Consider the following 21,861-nt stretch of genomic DNA (forward strand, 5'->3'; position numbering starts at 1 on the left):
TGTGCTCGACGGCATCCCACACCTAGTCGGCTATGAACGATCCCCGCACCGAGGACTATCGACCATATGGTGCAAGATTGACTTGGAATCCATGTGCGTCGTCCCGTTCATCAAGCTAGGAGTTGCCGGTCAGTATGGCGTTCCATGGAATCCTATGACGATCATGAGTAATCGTATGATCACAGTGCGCGAAAACAATCACAAACGGGCAAGAGGTGCTAACGGTGGTTTTCTGACGGAGATTTCGTTGGTGTTCAAATTAATTTAGTTAACCGACACAGAGTCACCGCATTCAATAGGGAGTGGCCGAGTGACATGAACCTTCAGCGCGTTATAACTGTGGGAGTGGGTTGTCTAGTTCCCTGATGGAGCGGCAGCTACTGTGATTCGATCACATAAGCGGTAGGCACTCATTGCGTAAATCCGTCCCGAGTACATATGGACCAGTTGTAATTGTTGTTTGTATTCCGGGTATGTTTAAACTATACTTTTCGAATGGATTAATGTGTATCATGTTTTATTATACTTGGTAGAATGCATATGGGAAATGAACATTGTCTAATTAGATTGAAAACACATTGCCAATGCAATCAAATCCACGCTACAATTAAGGCTAAACAAATTGTTTGAATTGGTCTATGTTTTCCAGTCGTGGACCAAGAAAAAAAGGCTCAACTAGCGACTTTGGTCGGAAAAAAAAATAACAAAACGATCACGGATATCAGCACGATGATCACAACCCCACGCCTTCTCGTCGTGGCGACACTCGCAAGCATGTTGTCTTCCATGGCCATAGAGGCTGCAACGGCACCTTCCAGCTCTGCCGTTGTTTCATGCACACTCTGTTGCAAACGACGCATCTCGTCTAGTAGTTCCTGTCTTGTCTTCTTCAACTTTGTGTTCTCGCTTCTAATGCCCTCGTTCGTTTCCAGCAACCTGCGAATGACATCGGCATAACGAGCCGGGGGCGCTGGATCGTACCACTGAAAGAAGGAGCATTTCATGCTGGTTCCGTACCCAGAACATCCATAAAACCTTCTGCCTGGGTAGTCACATTTCCAAGCGGTTCTGATTGGCGACCTCACGCCATAGTGACAATGAGGCGTCGGTGCTTCGACGGAAGACGAGCTTATGGAAGAGGATCCCTGCATTGTGTGTTCAATAGTTCACGGCGCCCGGGAAAGTGAAGGATTGGCTTTTAAAATAGCAGTGCGGAACGGGGGTACATATTCACCTCTCTGCTAATGGCATCATGTCCTCACAGCCCAACGGTCTTCTTGTAGACTGACACATGTGACGCCAACCTGGCACGGAACGGTCGATTAAAGCCCCCAGGGCGGAGGCATCTTCCCCCCATGGAGTTGTTAGCTGACGATTCAAATATGTGGCCCGTTTTCTCCGTTTGGTATAATCTTTCTCTACGAAAAATATCAAAAAAAAATCAGATGTATGTATCTTGTAGGAACTAGGAACCGGTTGCATGCGGGTCGGTGGGGAGATTGAGTTAGTCTGCGGAATGGGTTCTTTCCACTATTTTGAACCGTGTCGGACAGCTGGCCCAAAGTAAGGTTTAAAAAAAATAAAAAATGATTTCCATGGTCGTTGTTGCGGAACTCTTCAAAATGCAATCGCCGTATGTTGCTTGAAACTGGACTAAAATGAATTTATTGTCAACTAATCTCTTGTTATTCCTTGATAACCGATGTTAATTAATAAGTTGTTTCACCATTTTTTGTATTTAAGGGGCATTTACGTTTTTTTATGTGACGTGACTGACAGACCCATCGTGTAATGGCACAGCCACATGTCTGAGCACTACACCCTAGCAAAGGTGAGGAAGTGTATATCTGGAACTTTTTTTTTAATATTAGGTCTGTATTCGTGTAATCCATCAAAATTCCAAAAAATTTTATTTAACATCTTTGTGTCAATAATAAAAAAATCAGCCTTAACAATATTATAAGTTATTAATTCTTAACATTTTGGATTACTAACATTAACATTAACGCATCATTATTAATTTATTTTGTAGAGTAAATAATAATAGAAAAATGTATTGTTAACTTTTTTTTATTATTGACATTGTGGTGGTGTTTCTAAATAATGTGAAGAGTTGGTGTGTTTATTTTTATGGAAAATTACAAATTTGAGGCATAGTTTTATGAATTTTTTTTTTTTTATACTACAATTGTGAAGATTAGATTCATGGTTTTAATTTTTTTATTTTAAATAAGGCAAATCTGAGTGGTTTATAAAAAAAACACACCATTTTTCTATAATGTAATATAACACATTTTAAACTTGGTTAACTAAAAAAATTAACCTAGATTGTTCTGCTTGAACTTCCCGTAGTAATAATAATAATGTTAAATATTCTTATTAGATTTTTTGTCATTTTGCATATTAACTTTTTCTCCTTTACAATTAAACTAAAATATATTTTAATATGGTATCGCCGTGTGCAGACGCTACTGATCTCGTGTAATGGCAGGTCACCTTTTGCTATGTTAGGAAGCACTTTGCAAAGGCTTGAACATTGGACGGCACCCGAGGTTGCCTAACCGGTGCAATCCAAGCATCGCATGTGATGCATCCTGCCCTGCAGACCCAACATTTTTATCGGGCAACAAGTAGCCGACTCGATCCTCCTCACACTTCAAGTCAAAGCAAAACACCCCCTCCCTACATACAACCAACGCGGACTAACCCATCGGACGACGACCACCAAGAATGCAACCTACAATGGCCGATCATGACACGCCCGCTGCATCCCACAACGTGAACGACGACACGGCTAAGGTACGGTTGTGGTGCATTGGCCGGTTTTGCTTATTTATTTATGAATTTTTTTAGTTATGCTTATGCTGCTCCCGATTCAAGTGAGTTAGTTGTATACCACAACGGACTAACGCGTGCCCAATGCCAGGAGAACCAGAGAACACCGTTCCCAGACGACAACACTTCGAATGACGCGTTGCTGGAAATAATGAGAGAGGTGCTCGAGAATACAAAGGTTGGTAAATTCCGTCTCAATTTCCGCTCTAAATGTTTCGGTAAATCCAACCATCTGACAGATCTGTTCCGATTTTCCATGGAAGAGCACGCTACGCCGAATGGAGAGGGTCGAGGCGGAAATGGTGACGATTCGGTTGTTGGTGGGCGGTCTCAGAGAACCTGTCACCCAAGCGCAAAAGGGACCGGGGGATAAAGTCAACGCAACGTCCGATGGAAACCGGAATGAGATACAAAGACTACCGGTCACCGACAGGGAACACATGCACAACCCAATGTCACGCGCCTCCATTCCCATCCATAGACAGTTGATGCTTCCAGCAAGGATGAGGAAGAGACTACATCAGTCATCGACATTAAGCAGCGGCGGAGACGTCGACATGTCTGTTTACGATGACGACGACGATAAGAAACGGGTCATGTACCCAAAGATATGCAGGTCAAACACGCACGGCGTCGAACATGGGCCAAAGGGTGACATGGCCACAAACTTCTTCAATCGAATCAAGGAAAAGGTATACGGGGGTAACCGAGAGACTATATCGCCCCAACGGAGCAACAATGCAGACAACCCGACAGGGCGTAATGCACTGCAGCCAACGCAAAACAGAAAAGGCAGTTTTCCCTTCCACACCATGACGTCATCCGACGAGAGCTCATCGAAGCCGGAAAGCAGCCAGGGACAGACATCCGGGGCCTATAAGCAGAATCCGCGACGTCCCCCGTCAACTCTAACCAAGAAGGGAATGAACACGACAAATGCATGGCCCATCTCTCAACACGAGATGGACGTCTGTAAGTACGTCTACGACCATGATGCCGACCCCGCGTGAGTATTCTATCTGAACATCAATGACTGAATCTGCCGTGCGGCGTCATTAGTACCGGATGGCAATTAAATTGGGCTATCGGGTGTAACATCTTCCATTTGTTGACCGCAGGGAGATCGTTGTACGCATAGGGTCGCAACATGCAACTCGTTCTGACATGGGATGCCTGTTAGACGGACGACAACCAACCACGAAGGCACGTAGCAATCCATCGGACCCTCTTTGAATTAATGGATTTTTTTTCGATCACCCGAGTTTATAACTTCCGATGCGAAGTCTGATTTTTTTGTCAGATATGATTTGCAGATAATGGAGATGATCACGATCATGGTTGCATCGGAGGGAGAAACCGATGGAGATCACCATCAAGCGGTGTGGCGCTTGTATCCGAATTTTGCGGTACGGCCAAATCCTAACTCCGTTTTTTATTTTAATGCATAACTATGATTTAACGTTCTCTGTTTTAACACGAACCACATACCGTGACATGCACGGTGACTTGTTTCAACCTCTGAATACTCCCTGAGTAACCAGGCCGATGTAATAGACGGCGTCCACCATGAAATTTTGGCCCAGCGATACGGCAATGACCACATGCAGCCGACGGAAGACCTGCGCCTTGTAAGATACCGACCGATAAGATTCTTGTACGCAAGTTCTGATCCTAGTCGGACTGAATTATGACTCTCTTATCGTATTCTGATTTTTCTATCGATTGCAGGTCTATATACCGGTACTAGAAGAAGACTGTGACAAGCACTGGTTCTTGGCTGTGGCTGACCTGTCGGAAAAGCATGTCTACCAATTTGACATGAATGCAACTAAAGAATCAAAGGCAAGAAGGAGACGTGTCATACAATGCATGGTAAGCGACGCACATAAGTAAATTCAGCGTCCTATCTGAATACGCTAATCCTTTTTATATTGGCGAATCTGTGCCAGCTGACTGCACTGGATGGAATTATTGCAACCGACGGGTATAAAAAGTTACGCTCAAAGAGCGCTCCCGAGTTTGCCAGCTTGGAGATCATGGCCGCACCGGGAGTTCCAAAAAACTGCAGTAGTACAGACTATGGCATTTGGGTCATGCAGTAGATGGCAATGGGACGGAGGTTCACCTACGCGGTGTTGCCAATTGTAAGTTAACGCGTGCATAAAGGTAAAATACAATTGCACTGTGTTTTCCTAATGAACACCGCATTGACCATTGCAGCTGGACGAAGAGAAGATCAGGATCAAAATGGCAATTGCACTGCTAACGGGAAGATGCAACGAGGAAAGCGGTGCATTGCTTGCGAAGGCGGCGGAAGCGGCCAAGACGGGGAACCGTGTTTAAGATACGTCTGAAGGGGCCGAATATAGCGTGTTTTTATTTGTTTAGTCATGCACTGCAATTTTTTTGGTTGTTGGATGCATTGATACTAGTTATGTTATGTGACATTGTTGGGCCTCCTCAATGGACGGACAGTCTTCGTGGGCTGATTATATCGTCGGCCATATATCTTATTAGTGTTATTGTATCTTTCTGTTGGGCCCTTTTTTGTTGTTTAATGTTATTTTCCAGCATGACCAAACAAGAAAAAAAAAGGTTCTTTTCCAAGGGAAAAAATTTAAAAACGGTGAATATACAAAAAAAAATGTAATTATGAACAACTCACCTGCTTCGATCGAATACATCAATCCATCCATCCATCCATCCATCGCTAAGTCAAGGCTGACAATACGAAGTCATTACTCACTGACCCACGCAATGGAATGAATGATAACTCTAGATTAGGGCTAAATTTAAATCCTGTGCTCATTCAGTGGTTATTGCTTTTTTTTTTGAAATCCAGAAATTGCCCTTGGTAACTGCACCTATATTAATGCCCCATTAATGTCCAGTCTAATCAGGTTTAAGGGTTATTTATTAAAAAAATAAAATTAAAAAGGCGGGAGTTATTTCGCCTATTTAACGCGCATACGTTTGTAAGTCACAAGAACAAAAAAAATCCCATACTTTTCGAAGAAGGGAAGCCATTGTTGGATACTCAAAGGCTTCCGACAGTAAAGAACCCAAAACCATCAAAGAAATCGCAGGCGAGGTATCACGATGCCGCCACTCGCTGATTGTCGCTTCTTCAGATTCATAATCCCCAACATGGAGAATCAAATTGTAAGTTTTCACTTTTTCTGTTCTACTCACATAACCCCAAGGCCCGCATGCAAGCCCACATCAATATCGATTTCTTACTCCTGCAGAGATTGTCGGTGGCCTTCTCCAACGTTGTACGGGATAACATGAGCAACCCCGTCCAGGTAATCACCACAAATGGTCAGTCGTGGAGCATCTCGTGGGTTGTCGAGGAGGAGTATCCGCATCAAATCGTATTCACCAGAGGCTGGCGAGCCTTTTACGAACATTACCACCTTCGAATCGGTGACTCAATGCTACTATCGTATCACCAAACGAAGTTTTTCTATGTGGCCATCCACGACACAAGATACTGCGAGATCAACTACGGAAGGTAACAAGATCATTCTAGCAGGTTTTTTGTATGCACTCGGCTAAGTCGTTTGTTTTATGCTCTTTTACGTTCTACCAGAAACTTGCGAAATGGAAGTCTTCCAGCAATACCCGCACATGGCAACTATACAGTCCAGTTCTTCGTGATAATCCCGGTGAACGACCCTGATACACTGGTATAGAACCCAATTTCAATTCCTTTACCACCTGCAATCATCAATCCATCTATATGTGACACATTGTAACCCATTTTTTCCACCATCCACTACAGATGCTCCCGCTGCGGTTCTCCCGAGAATATGGCCGGTCCCTACCGCGACCACTGACCGTAACCACGCCTACAGAACATCGTCATCGCGTGGGCTGGAATATGGAACCTAATGGGAGGATCGTGCTTCATGGAGGATGGAATGCTGTCCGAGAACGCTATCGCCTAAGGGATCAGTGGCTTGTGCTGTTCCATTATCACGCCGTTCAAAACACAATGTACGTCAAGTTCTTCAACGGTCATACAATGGAAATCAACTACTTGGCCCATGCCGGCCTGGGGACGGACTGCACTTGTATAACCTATCCGTCGGCCCCCAGGTCAAGGCACATAGCCGATGGGTTCAGATCGACCAATCCGTTCTTTGTAAGTCCAATCCTGCACCGCCTGGCAAACCGTTTTCTCGTAAGTGTGCCGACAATTATTTTTAAAGGCAACTATTTTCTATCCTATTGTTCTACTCAACTATTTTATTGATCTCACCATAAAAAATATGTCTTCGTTTCCAGCCGAATGTCCCCCCTCTGCCGGGAGTATGCGAGGATAGCCCAATTTCGATTACCAACGAGAGGGGCGCGTGGACCGTTCGGTATACGCACTATGTCGGGAGGACGAATGGATGTTTTGGAATGGGCTGGTCTGCCTTAGCAACTGCATGCCAACTAAGACACGGCCATGTGTGTGTCTTCGAATGGCTGGCGCCGCAAGAATACCGGCTGCATATGTATTGAGAACTCCTGTCTCCTAAACCCCCAGCCACCGCCCCCAACCCCATCCAAGTAACTCGGTCAATGGTGTTTTCTTGCCTCAGTTTGTCAAGTACGGTGGTGCAAGCTGCATGTCCATACATCTGTATCTTTAATCTATATGTTATTACCAGGAATACAATTCTACCTTGCCGTCATTAGCTTATGCTTTGGATGATAAACACGATAATCGTTTCTGTTGTTAACGTGCACGTAGCATTGCAAATGGACTGATCTGCCAATATTAGAAATGTATGTCAATTAGTGCCTGTGAAGTTTGAATGTAATTTTAAGCTGTGAAGCTTGAATGTAATCCGATTCACTTCACCTACATTTTGTAGCTTTGCATTTTGAATTTTGAAACTTCACACTGATTTGTTAATACCCTCAAAATGCTACTTAGTAGTGGTTGTTTATTGATTCGAAGTTGTTGCCGTGTTTCATTTAGTGCATTTTACTCATCACTTCAGGTGTTTTAAGCGTGTGTTTTAAATTACATCCAGAAGCAATGATCCCTTACAAAAAATTTCAAATTCGCAATTGAACCACATGCATTTTCCAACGAGTTTTTTTATGAGACGTGCATCTGAATATCCACTGAACGTTACTACCAACTACATACAAAATATCCACTTACCATACATACAAAATATCCACTAAATATAGAATTGCTGTAAACATGCCCCTAGCTACCATGTCCGGTTCAATAAAAGGGTGGACAACGACTGAATAATAATACATCAGGTTTGACAGTTGATTTGCAGCTTTTCGCATGACACCACTTCACGCCTACACATCTTGAATCCCGATTAAAAACGGTGATATCTATAGCACATCCACATACCAAGGAAAGCCAACATAGCAAAAACTTGTTTTAACGTGGACAACTTGTAGACGGTTCTGTACCTATTTGAAATGCAGAAAATATTCGGTGTGCGGCTACAACCTACCGGAAAACGTGAAAGGGTTCGACCAACCCGCCGTTGTAACACACGGTGGTGATGACTGTAGGCCCTCTTTGCTCAATCGGCGAGAGACATGACTGTCCCGGACGTGTTGGTCCCAACGAAGTCGCTGTTAGCAAACCCAGCCTGTGTGTCACTATCAGAGCATTGGAACGAAGAAATCTCCGCGGTCGCATACAGATCGCCGGATAGGTTATCATAGACCTGACACCAATGTAAAAAACAAATGATTAGATCCATTTAACAGAGCAGAAAACTTAACTACATCGTCTATAGAGTGACCAACCCACCATGTCAGTGTCCATCGAATCCATGTCTTCTGCAACTGCGCTAGATGGTTCCATTGTGCGGCGCTTTGGACACGTCGTCCTGTTGTGTCCCACCTCCCGGCACAAACGACATCGCTGGGTCTTCTTTCCACCATGAGCACCGTTACCCTTTGTATTGCGCTTGGGTGGATTCCGCGCCGGGGGTCCGCCACTCTCAGTAGGTAGCCCCTCGTGTGGAAAACTGGTGTTCCCTGCATCTTCGTTCTCGAAGTGCTTCAGCATCAGCACGGCTATGTCTCTTGCAAACTGGAACTTTTCAGTGCTGTGACATGCAATCTTGCACACTTTCCGGTACCAATCCATCAAGCACCAGTGTTGCGTCAGTTGTACAGAATCCCAAATCACGCCCATCGACTGCACCGCCACAAGTTTTGTATCCTTGGTCCATCTCAGTAATATCAGAGACCTCGGGATCTCATGAACATTGTTAAGAACAAGCACCGCAATTATATGTTCGCAGGGGACCCCGAAACATTCCATTCTCATGCACGTGCATCGGACCTCCCTCGTATCAGACGTTGCAATAACACGCCAATCCTTCCCCGGAGTGCCGTATCGAGAGACGGTGTGGATAAAATAGGAACCGTTGTCTTCAGAGTCAACCACCCTCATTGCACAGGCCCTGTCAAGAATGGGAACAAACAAATAGAATATCGCATGAGTGTAGTTGTCGGCTGCACTCCGCTCCAGCTGTTTCAGGTTGGTGGTCATAATAGGGTCACCCTTTGCACACTCGAAATTAGCCTCCACCTCCTTTGCGCGCACGAACATCAAGCATCGATGGAAATGACGTAAAAACTCAGTGTAGCTGTATCGAGACTTAACATACCGTGATATCACAGCGTGCAAGCCCTCGCACCTTGATGTTGTTCGAAATCTGGCAAAGAACTTTCCCCGTATGTGTGCTGTGGCCCAACTGTGCCTTCTCTCGTACATGTCCTGTACCCATCTTTTATCGGCCACGCCAAATTTCTCAACCATCTCAAACCACTTTCTCTGAAATGTTCGAACCTCGTAGTCGCCGAGCATGCAATCCCTAAACATCCTGGTGAATTTAGGCTTTCCGATGTTGCTCGTGGCGTTTCGAAGTAGATGCCAAGCGCAGAGTCGATGGTGAGCATCTGGAAAAACTTGCTCGATCGCAGACTTCATTTGTCTGTCACCGTCGGTTATTATGGACACGGAAGCCTTCCCTTTCATTGAAGTTTGCAACTGCTGAAGCAGCCAGACATAGGTCTCTTCTTTCTCGTCTGCCACCAGTGCAGCAGCAAAGACAACCGTTTGGTTGTGGTGATTCACACCGGAGAATACTACAAGAGGTGAAAGGTAAACGTTTTTCTTGTACGTTGCATCAAATGCAATCACGTCTCCAAACACCTGGTAATCAATTTGACTGGTGCCGTCACACTAAAACAAGTGTTGCAACACGCCCTCACCGTCAACAACTTCCTTGTAGTACAGTGCTGGATCATTTGCCTTGCACTCTCGGAGATACCTTAGGCACGATTCCGCATCTAGGCCACCCTCCCTTCGTTGCTTCGCATTTACATTGTGCATGTCCCTTGTTGTGTACGGGACATTATGATACCCGCCGGCCAGGCTCGCCATAAAACTGTGGATTCGGGAGACGCCAATGCCCCCTTTGCGCATGTCGTTCATCTACTCGATGTCCGCTTCGCTCATCCTCCGATGGCCCGGGAGCATGGAAGAAAATCGCAACTCAAGAACGTGGTGGTTATGCGCGTCTGAAAAGAACGCAGCGTGCCAACATCCTGATTCATCGTCCATGCGGAGTAGCATCCTTGCAGGGCATCCACACCGTGTCTCGGCCTCTTTTGCCGGTTAGGCATTGAGTAGAACTTCGGGGATCGGAACCCTTGTCGGTGGCACACGAACTCCTGCCGTATCCTTACTTCGCCGCATTTTTCGCTTCTGGAACGTCTCACGCCGAAGCCATGGTGCTTTGCATATTGCTGGTAGAACTCAAATGCAATGTCAACATCTGCGAAATTAAACCGGAGAACATCCTCCGCGCTCAAGTTCAAAAAATCAATCCAACCTATGGACTCGCCGGAATCAACGGCGTAAAACTCGTCTTCCGCATAATTCTCAGACATTCCTCCGGCGCCGTCCAAACTGTCTTCCAATTCAACCACATCCCATTGTCGACATCAGCCTCTGCATGATGGTCGTGTTCTGTATCATCTTCCTGAAAGTCGTTCTCGTCCGACTCCATCCCTGCAGAGCGTTCGCCCTCAACCGATCCAACTCCGTGGTCTGCTTCGTCGGACATTTCTGCTTCATCGGCGACGCGCACGCCCCCAGTGGTATCTTCATCCTCGGCAACCCTGTGCCAAACAGCAACAATGCGGTAATTTAGCGAAACACGTAAAATTGGGGAATTTTCTCCAAAAACAACTGCAGTCCTATAACGAAGAAAAATGGGGATATTTATAAATCAAGTGAAGGGTGATAATACAACGGGTACCTTCTTTCCATTGATGGAGCCGGTGAAGCCATCAGCTGCCGAATACTGAGTGGGGGTAGGAGAAGAAGTTAGCTCAGCCTGGAGGTTTTCAGTCGTTGTCGGTGGTGGAGATAAGAAGAGACGGTGCGATTGGGACAGAAGGGAAGAAGAGGAAGAGGGTGCGATTGCGACGGAGCGGAAAGGGGAGGAAGAGGGTGCGACTGCGACGGATGGAAAAGGGGAGGGGAAGGAGAGGAGAGAACCTGAGCTGGAGGAGGAATTTAGCGGCAGTAATAGTTGTTAGCCAAATGCTGATTGTCCAACTAATTCTGACTATTAAGTTAAATGTATTCATTTTAAAAATTATAAAAGTGCGCCTCTAACTTATACGAAATTGTGAAAAAGACCCACCAAAAAATGCATTTTTATTCTTACCTCCTTCGGCTGACCGGTGCGCCAAACAAGTAAATGGCACTTCGGTGCGCTATGTATAGCCGCGTACCGAATCCGTGCCCGAGTTTGTGACTGATTCTCTTGATCAATTTGAAAAGCTTGCTGACGTGGTGATTGCTGCAATATCTATGAATGCATTAAAGCAGCAGTCCTGTTTTTTGTTTTTGGTTTTATTTTTGTGTATTCTCATAATATTTTGTGACTATTTTTAGCTTAGTTAGCTGATGCATAGAAGAATGAAGACTCCTTTGTTGCAAACTTTTTTGGAATAATTTATAGTGACAATAATTTATTTACAGCCAGTAAAATTGTATAATATATATGAAGACTTTGATATTCTTACATATATTATTGTTCCTTCATGCCATTATCTTTCCCTAAATGCCAGTCAGGTATTACCTTCTTTCTATTAACACCATTTCCTGTTTTCTTCTTTTTTTCTTACCTTCTTTGACTTACTGAACTACAAGTTAAACTTTGACAGTTATGAGCTTGGGGGGAGCAGCAACAGAAGAAGATGCAAATCTCATAGCCAAATTATTTGGATCAATTGGCAAAATATGGAAAGCTGATGAAAAGTATTTTGATGCTGTAACTGGTCTGAGGTATGTAGATCCATTTTTTGTATGATATAAGATTTGGATATTATCTTACTAGAAATCTACAAGAAATTTCATGTTATCTTTGAAAGAATAAAATTTTCTTAGTGTCTGGAACCTGAATACTCTGTTTGGTGATCACTATTCAGTTTTTAGGGATGTGTGTAGCAATTGAATTCAGGCCTTTATTCTAAGACCATGGCTCCTTTATTCTTCTCCTCTATATAATACTTTGATTTTAATCCAAATAACAAAAATTGTTAATTGATTCCCTATCCAACACTTATCTAACTACTAAGGCAGAGAAGCATGTATATTGTCTTTATTAAAAAGATTCAGCTACGTTATTGTTTTCTCACTTGGTCATGATTGGAACAGGAGAGCAGGGGTACTCAATACTCATTATGAGTGTTTTCTTTCTTGAATATTTAAAGATTCAAATAGAGAATCATCAATAATGAATGTGAAACTTTTCTTCCTTTTTAACTACGTGCAACTCTCTTCATAATGTACAAGAGTATTTGTACTGGATGAATGATCCTTTTATATGTATAAGAAATTGTGATGAATGATCCTATTTTAAACTTTGAAGGCTTTAGAGATGTAATTTAATTGAGATGATTGGACAAAATATGTTCTGTTTGCCGGTTTTGAGTATTTGTACTGGACTTTCCCAATCATTTTCTCTGCTTAGTTTATGTGGCCTTTCTTTATTGTCTTCCATATTACTTGTTCATTTAGCTCAGTTATTTAAGTTAATTCTTTCTTCTAGCTATTTCACCTTATTTGAGTACTTACACTGGACTCGCATGTTTAATTTCCTTAACGAAAATAGATGAGGAAATACATCTCAGTCCTCTACTACTCTAAAACTCGAGATCCTTCAGCGCAGTGGATACCTTTGTTGGTACTTCAAACTGCTTTTGTCTTGATTGTTCTAGTAATAGATTTTGTACTTCTTTGGCAGATTGGAAATTGTTTCTAATTGTAATCTGCACACAATAAACAAGGATTCAGTAATTGAGGAACTTGTTTCTAGCATGGGAGTTTGTCTGAGTGCCCAAGTTAAAGTTGAGAGCCCCTACAACACTGGTATTCCTTCCTTAATTCTCTTCTTCTTGGCTATGACCCTTTTAAGTGGAAATGGCTTTTTTACAATAATTGAGTTTGGATATTTCTACTTGCATGTATATCATTCAAGTTTGTCCCTTTCTTCTCTCTCAATGCTTTTGAACCAAGGAAGAATTTTGATTAGCTAAAAAAGATGGATTTAGGCATTCTTTTCTTCCTCTTTCACTTGTTTAATATATTTGATTTGTTAATTGAATTTACTCTCTCTTAAACTGGTTATGTCTTCTAATTGCTCAGAGAACCTTACATTGGATTAAGACATGATATTGGTGAAGGTTTAACTGTAATTGATATAGTAGTTCTATTTGGCAGGGGGTGAACTCAAGTCTTACTTATTATATTGGCTCACTGATTCTTGCTTGATTCACTTATATATTATATTGAGTTTTTCTTGAAATGTTAACACACACTTATATATTATCTCTCATAGTTTGCTTGATTCTTGCAGCCTCAGTTCATTTAATGTTTGTTTCTGAAAGACTTAGCACTAAGATTGAGAGAATAATGAAAAGAGAGGAGAAAATGAATTCTGCAGAATATAGAAATTATGATATTGAATATGTGATTTGTGTACTTGATTACATTGTACAATCATGTTATCCACTTTATACACATGTATAAGAGATTGAATTAGTCTAAGAGTATAACAGAACAACTAACTAACTAAGCACAAAGGGAAATTAGTTAAAACAGATATTCTTGAAGGCTTTCTTGATTGCTCTGTCACTTGGTCCTTATGCTTCTCTGATGCATTGCTCTTATATCTATCAATATCATATACACACTAAAAATTCATTAGTATATTAGATTTTGTATATTTGTGTATAATAAATGTATTATTGAATTTATTTTCAATATATATTTTTGCATTTTAATATATATTTGATATAAATAATTTATTTGATAGCATGCCGAAACATTTACACTAGAAACAGGAGTTAATGTTAATGGAACAAACTATATATATTATGATTGAGTTGATCCCATAGTTTTCTTAGATTATATTATTTTATTTCTAGAACATACTTCATGATTGGGATGACGAAGAATGCTTGAAGATATTAAAGAATTGCTGGAAGGCTATACACCGAATGATGGGAAGGTGATTGTGGTGGACAAAGTTCTTCCTGCAGTGCCAGAGCAGACAGATATTGCTATGGCTTTCAGGTATGATGTTTTCATGATGTTTCAAATGCCAAAAGGGAAGGAATGAACCTACCAAGATTTGTAAATCCCACCTTAGTAAATCTGTATAATGATTGTCAAATTTGGTAAACTAATTAGATAGCATTGTATTTTTTGCTCAAGTTGAAAAGTTTGTTGAGAAATTAGAGTTTTGAACTCGAGATTTATTTTGTGTTTGAGTATTAATGTATAAAACAATTATAGCAAAAATTATATATGTCACTAATTACTATTTGATTTGTCTTGTAATAAAAATTGCATATTGGTTTGGTAATAAAAAATGACTGAAAATTTATATTGTGTAGTGATGAAAGTAAAATAAAAAAAAAAAAGATTTTTCTTTTAATTTGATAAGGCTATCGCCATGCTTCGCCACGCTTTAAAAGCGTGGCCATATCTCCCACCTACAGCCATTCTTTTAAAAGTGGCAATTTATAAAAAAGCATGGCAAAAAAAAGTATAGCGATAGGCTGAAAAAAGCGTGACGATAGAGCAACCACTATTCTTTCAGAGGTCACCCTTTCAAGAACGTGACAATAATTCAAAAAGCATGACAAAAAACTATTGTCACATTTTTTTTAGCTTTTTGCCACGCTTTAAAAGCGTGACAATAAATATGTTTTCTTGTAGTAATAATTTAATAGTATATCTATTAATTGATTTTAATTTCTTTACCATCATTATATTCAACAAATTAATAAATAATATAAGTTGTCGTTGCCAATACGGTATGATACTCTTGCAAATATTGGGAACTTGGAAATTCGGATGAGGTGCATATGCTCTTTTCCTGTCATAGTGTCATTCTTATTCACAAAGGAGTTTAATATTTTTTAATTGCTACAACCTAAATGCTTACATAGTTAATTATATATTTGTTTATTACTTTACTTATAAATGTGTAAAGGTAATACTTTGTTTTAAGTGTTAATTATATACTCTATTTAATTTTAATACTTCAATTTAGTTGTTGGTTATGAATATAATAAATTGTAGTGTCAATTTTATTTGTTCTTTGTTTTTAGCTATAAGCAACATTTTTGCTAATTTCACTTTGTGGATATGTGAGAAGGATTGTAGCGGCTGCTTCTCAAAATTTCCAACTGCTAAATCAAGTGAAGTATCGCAACTCTCAAATTTAAAGGTCTGATGTAGGCTTCTCAAATCATTAAAATAGAATTTAAGCCTGTTACTATAAACCAAATAAGCAATAAAAGGAAGCACTTACAATAACAACAACAACAAAACCTTGTCTAATTAAGTGGGGTCGGCTACATGAATCAAATAGCGCCATTATTCTCTGTCATGTATCAGTCTACAGAGAGACCGTTTACATGTAGATCTCGTTTGACCACCTCATGGATGGTCTTCTTAGGTCTTCCTCTGCCTTTCGCCCTTTGTCCATCTTCCATCTCATCCACCCTCCTGACTGGATGTTCTATCGGTCTTCTTCTTACATGTCCAAACCACCTGAGACGCGATTCAACCATCTTTTCCACAATGGGTGCTACTCTAACTCTCTCCCTTATATCTTCATTCCTTATTTTATCCAATCACGTATGACCACTCATCTATCTCAACATCTTCATCTCTACCACACTCAGCTTATGTTCGTGTTCCCCTTTAGCCGCCCAACACTCCGTACCATACAGCATAGCCGGTCTTATAGCGGTGCGATAGAATTTACCTTTAAGTTTTAGAGGCACTTTTTTGTCGCATATAAAACCAGATGCACTCCGCCATTTTGACCAACCTGCTTGGATCCTATGATTTACATTCTGTTCAATATCTCCATTATCCTGTATGATGCACCCAAGATATTTAAAACTTTTAACTTTTCGTAGGATGTTTTCTCCAATCTTCACCTCTATATTAGGGTTTTCCCTTCTCAGACTGAACTTACATTCCATATATTATGTCTTGCTACGGCTTATGCGCAGACCATACACTTTTAAGGCTTCTCTCTATAACTCCAACTTCTTATTTAGGTTTTTCCTTGACTCTCCCATAAGGACGATATCATCGGCAAAAAGCATGCACCATGGCACAGGCTCTTGGATGTGCTTTGTGAGTACTTCCAAGACTAATGTGAAAAGGTATGGATTTAATGATGATTCCTGGTGCAATCCTATACCAATAGGGAATTCCTCTATCACACCACCTTGAGGCTTCATACTAGTTGTGGCCCCATCATACATGTCTTTAATTGCCCGAATATATGCGATCCTTACTCTCCTCTTTTCTAAAACCTTCCATAAGACCTCCTTTGGTATCATATCATACGCTTTTTCCAAATCAATAAACACCATATGTAGATCCCTTTTATTACTACGATACCTCTCCATCATCCTTCTTAATAGATATATCGCTTCAGTGGTAGATCTGCCTAGCATAAATCCAAATTGGTTCTCTGTTACTTGTGTCTCTTTTTTCAACCTCCGTTCTATCACCCTTTCCCATAATTTCATAGTATGACTCATAAGTTTAATCCCTCTATAGTTTCCGCAACTTTGTATATCCCCCTTATTCTTGTAGATAGGTACCAAGGTGCTCTTTCTCCACTCATCAGGCATCTTCTTTGACCTTCAAATCTCATTAAAAAGCTTGGTTAACTAGTTGATGCATTTTTCTCCAAGACCCTTCCAAACCTCAATCGGGATATTATCAGGTTCTACTGCCCTGCCATTTTTCATCTGTTTTAGAGCCTCTTTTACCTCGAAGTCTCAAATCCTTCGATAGTAGTCAAAGTTTTGATCTTCTTCCCTTGTGCATAATCGACCAAGGCTCAGAAGAGTCTTCTGTCCCTCATTAAATAACTCGTAGAAGTAGCTCTTTCACCTTTTATTAATCTTCTCCTTTTGAGCCAACGCCTCTCCATCCTTATTCTTTATGCACTTAACCTGATCCAAATCTCTCGTTCTTCTTTTCCGGCTCTTTGCGATTCTATATATACCTTTTTCTCCTTCTTTCGTGCCGAAAGACTGGTAGAAACCCTCATATGCTCTTGTTCTTACTTCACTTACAGCCACTTTTGTCTCTTTCTGAGCCGCCTTATATTTTTCCCAGTTATCTGCATTGCGGCATAAAGACCACTCTTTAAAGCATTTCCTTCTTATCTTTATCTTTTCTTGTATACTCGCATTCCACCACCAGGACTCCTTGTCTCTTGGTCCTATTCCTTTAGATTCATCAAAACTTTCTTTTACTGTTCTTCTAATAACTTCTGTCATCTCCCTCCACATCTCTTCTGCGCATCCATTCTCATCCCACTTTGCTTCTTCTCCTACCCGTCTTAGGAAGCTTCTTTATTCCTCACCTTTCATCCGCCACCACCTCGTCCTTAGGTTCTTCGTATGATGTCTTTTCCTCAACTTTTGCTCAACGCGAAAATCCATAATGAGCATCCTATGTTGTGTTGTCAAACTCTCTCCCGGAATAATTTTACAGTTAATGCAAAATTTTCGGTAGTAGATAGTAGATAATATAATAAATTTACTGATTAAAATAAAGATTATTTATGTTATTTTTTAAATAATAGTAGCATGTATATTTATTTGTTCAATTGACTAACCTTGGTAGAGATGTGTGCTTTTGTACATAAATTTGTTCTAGATGAAAATTTATTATTGAGTCTTGTTAAAGGTTGTTAACTATTTAATGAAATTAGTGACACTATATAAGTCTGATCTTTGCGAAGTGAATTCAATATATACTGTACAATTTTCTTTTGAAAGTTATGTGAATTTATTGTATTATTGATAATAATAATTAAGTATTCTCACTTGATCATGCATTCATTACTATATATGAAGTTGTTGCAAAAAAAAATATATATTATTTTATTCTCACTTCAGATTTCATAGTTTAGAGATTAATTATTTCCTTCTATTTGTTTAGGTAATTTGGATAATGATGAAAATAATACTGGTGGTGCTAAAACTGTTGGTGGTGGTGCATCCAAAGATGGGGTTGAAGAATTGTCAAAGTATAGTTCCAAAGATGGGGTGGAAGACTGGAAGTGTATATGATTTAATGTAGTTTAATTTATTTTATCATTCGCTTTGGAACATTATGTTGTGTTATTGTTTTCAATTATTCTGCGAAATATAATCTTAGACGATGTGAGGTTTTTATTATAGAATAGTGGTGTTTTTGTGTATGATTTAGTGAAATGTCTTTATGTTAGATTAGTTGGGCTCATGCCTTTGTTTTGGTGAAGTGCCCTTATCTTAAGTTATGATTAATGAAATTATATATATGTAATGTTTACCAAATGAGATGAAAATGAAGAGAAATGTAGCAAATATGAATAAAATTACATATTTATCACTTATCATTAATAAATTATAATTTATATATAATATAGATAAGAGTATTAATGTAATTTTATACTATTATGATTTTCTTTCTTTTCACTTTTCTTTCTATCCGAACAAAAGAAAAATTTTTCTCCATTTTCTTTTCATCTATTTTCTCTTCATCCAAACAACATACAAATAACTCTAATTTTTCTTCTATTTTCTTTTTTCTCATTTTTTTTCTTATTTTCTTTTCTTTTATTTTCTTTTCTATACCCAAACAAAGTGTAAAGAAAACCAAACCACATCTAATATCTAATCTAATATTATTTTTTTACAAAAATATTTGATAATAAAAAATATTTAGTCAAAATCAATCAAAATTTACTTTATTTAATATTTATTAAATTATAATAATTAATAAATACTAAATAAAATAAATTCTAACTGTTTTTTTATCTGATAGTATTTTCTTGTTTTAATTGAGGATTGTCGTCCATCATTAATCACACGCCATGCAATGGTTCGTACATGTATAGAGATTCATTGATTGGCTTATTCCATGATCTCATGTATGCCATATGTTAGCATAATTGTTATCATGGTGTTTATCCTCTTATTTCCACCATTCCTTGCTTACTCTTCCTGACAAATTTTAAATATCACAATTTTCACTTGTTTATTTTCCCATTCCATCTAATCATCTATGTTTTTTTTACCTATTTTTCACATTTTGTCTCTCACCTCAACATTTTTAAAATTTAAATTTTTCCAAGATCATTCTTTCACATGTTATTCCCTCACTTTTATATAAACCCTTCTATTCCCATTATTCGTTTTAATCGCAATGCAAAGACTATGGTGATCAATGAGGTGGGTGAGGTGGCGACTGCTATGATGGTGAAGGAGGCTATCGCTATGGTGGGCACAGTAGTTGTGATGGAGTTCATGATGGTGATCAATGTCGTGGTTGTGGACACGGAGGAGAAAACTGTGAAAGAGATCAGTAGAAAAGATCGGTGGAAAGAACTAAGCGAAAACCACAGAGAGTACATGTAGCCAGACTAGGCAAACAAAGAACATAGCAGCAGCGACAAGAACAGAGTGGGAGATCAAATCCGGGGCACAGTGAATTTGCATGGTTGTTCATTTTTTGTGTGTTTTAGTTAATTACTTAGATTAATTATGTGTATGATTATTATTATTTATTTAACTAACTCAGATTATTCTCAATATTTTTGCAGCTAGCATAGGTTCTGGTAATACTGCCATACTCTATCTCTTTGTTTAAATTTATGCAATTTATAAGTTAACTTTTGAGTTTAATTAGACTATTTTTTTCAATTGATGCTTAGGGTTCTTTCGATTTTCATTGTTTATCAAATGCTCAGTCAGTTTATTTGCCATGATTTTTGTGACAGATAAAATCTGTTCCATTTTCATGGACCCTTTCTTTGCATTCCTATCATATGAGCCACACCTGTCTTACTTAATTTTAGAAAGTTAGATTTAATGATGTTTATATAGGTTTTTTGAGTATTTGAGAATACTCTATAATGTTCTAGAAGATTATGGAAGGACATAAAATAATCTAGAAGAATTTTGATGTATATAAAAGTATAAAGAGTAGTATAGAATAATTTAGAAGTATTTAGAAAATTATGGTAAGAGATAGTTGTAATAAAAGTTCTGAATGATTAATTTGGACCGTTAATTGGATTTAATCCTAACCATTTATTAAGGAGGTGAGAGTTAGAGTTTGAATGTGTGAGTTATTTGTAACAAATACTTGAATAATAAAGTGTTTTTTTCACCAAAATTTCATTTATCTTGTATTCTTAGCTTTCTTGCTAAATACTGAGGATTATGCTAACTTAGTGTTAGCTCAAGAAGTTGAGTAAGTTAGAATGCCAGTACAGTGACATTAGAATATGTTCAAGGCCGTAACACACTAGTGAGCTTGCAACGGAAAAGATTTTTCTAGCTCTACTTGTTTTCTACTCAAGCGGCTTCTTTTCTCATGTACACCTTTTCTTTCCTTCCTCTTTTTTAACTGGCTTTGTTCTTTTTTCTTGGAACTTATGATTTGTCACCACTATCTTAATTTTATTGAACTTCCAGAGTATTTTAACTGGTAATCTTTTGCACAGGTTGTAGGTAGATCTACCTCACTTCTTCTTTGGTTACTTGAATCCGGCATTTGAAATAATTTGAACATCTTTGAGGTAGTATTCTTACATGCAGCAGTTATTGTTTCTGTCGAGACCCCTTCATTGGTTTGAGGAGGTGGAATAAGGAGTAGAGTACTAGATTGAATTGGTGGAGGGATGTTGGAGTCTAAGAATAATTTGCTTCGCTCTTGCATTGGGTGGTGGAATATTGGACTCAATATGAATTGGTTCTTGCAAAAATGGAGGTGTGATGAAACAGGCAAACATTCAATGTTATTAGGAATAACACGCAAACACAAACACAATAAGTGATGGTAACGTTTTTAATGGCCCAAAAACTCACCAAGTAAGGGAATGAACCTCTAACGTTTTGAAGTGCTTGAAGTTGAGCAGTAGATACCAAGATTCCGACAAAAAAAAAAAGGAAAAAAGAGTCATTAATACAAAAAGTCATTAATTTTAACAAATTGAGGACAATTTAATCCCTTTTTTTATTTGCCTCTCATACACCAGACAGAACTGGCTGACGTGGATGAAACAGTATCCAGGTGTCCGTTACGATGTCAATACACCAGACAGAATTGGTTGACGTGGATGAAACGATATCCAGGTGTCTGTTACGGTGCCATGCTGGAAGAGGAATAAAGTTTGAAGGACAAATAAGTCATTGACGTCATTTTACAAATAAAGTTCGAAGGACAAATAAGTCCTTGAGAATTTAGTTTATTATGCTTCTATTATAAGAATTTAGTTTATAAAATTATGCTTGTATTTTAAAATCTAGTTAACTTATTGTATTCTGCCATTTAGATTATTTGTATTAAAATTGCAGAAATTGGACTTGTTTTGTTTCTATTTTTTTCTTAAATTGCATTAGTTCAGTTTTCTCACATTAGTTAGC

General features: G+C 39.3%; 1 protein-coding gene across 1 annotated transcript; it reads right to left on the reverse strand.

Annotated features, from left to right (window-relative positions):
- Positions 1 to 8,384: 8,384 nt before the first annotated feature.
- LOC112775686 (protein FAR1-RELATED SEQUENCE 5-like) lies at positions 8,385 to 10,315 on the reverse strand. Its single transcript, XM_025819502.1, has 3 exons — positions 10,085 to 10,315; positions 8,618 to 10,033; positions 8,385 to 8,531 (listed from the first exon to the last, which is right to left on the reverse strand). The coding sequence occupies exons 1-3, from the start codon at positions 10,313 to 10,315 to the stop codon at positions 8,385 to 8,387; spliced, it is 1,794 nt and encodes a 597-aa protein (XP_025675287.1).
- Between the last annotated feature and the right edge of the window lie 11,546 nt (positions 10,316 to 21,861).

Source organism: Arachis hypogaea, chromosome 3 (assembly GCF_003086295.3).
Source record: "Arachis hypogaea cultivar Tifrunner chromosome 3, arahy.Tifrunner.gnm2.J5K5, whole genome shotgun sequence".
Taxonomy (NCBI): Eukaryota; Viridiplantae; Streptophyta; class Magnoliopsida; order Fabales; family Fabaceae; genus Arachis; species Arachis hypogaea.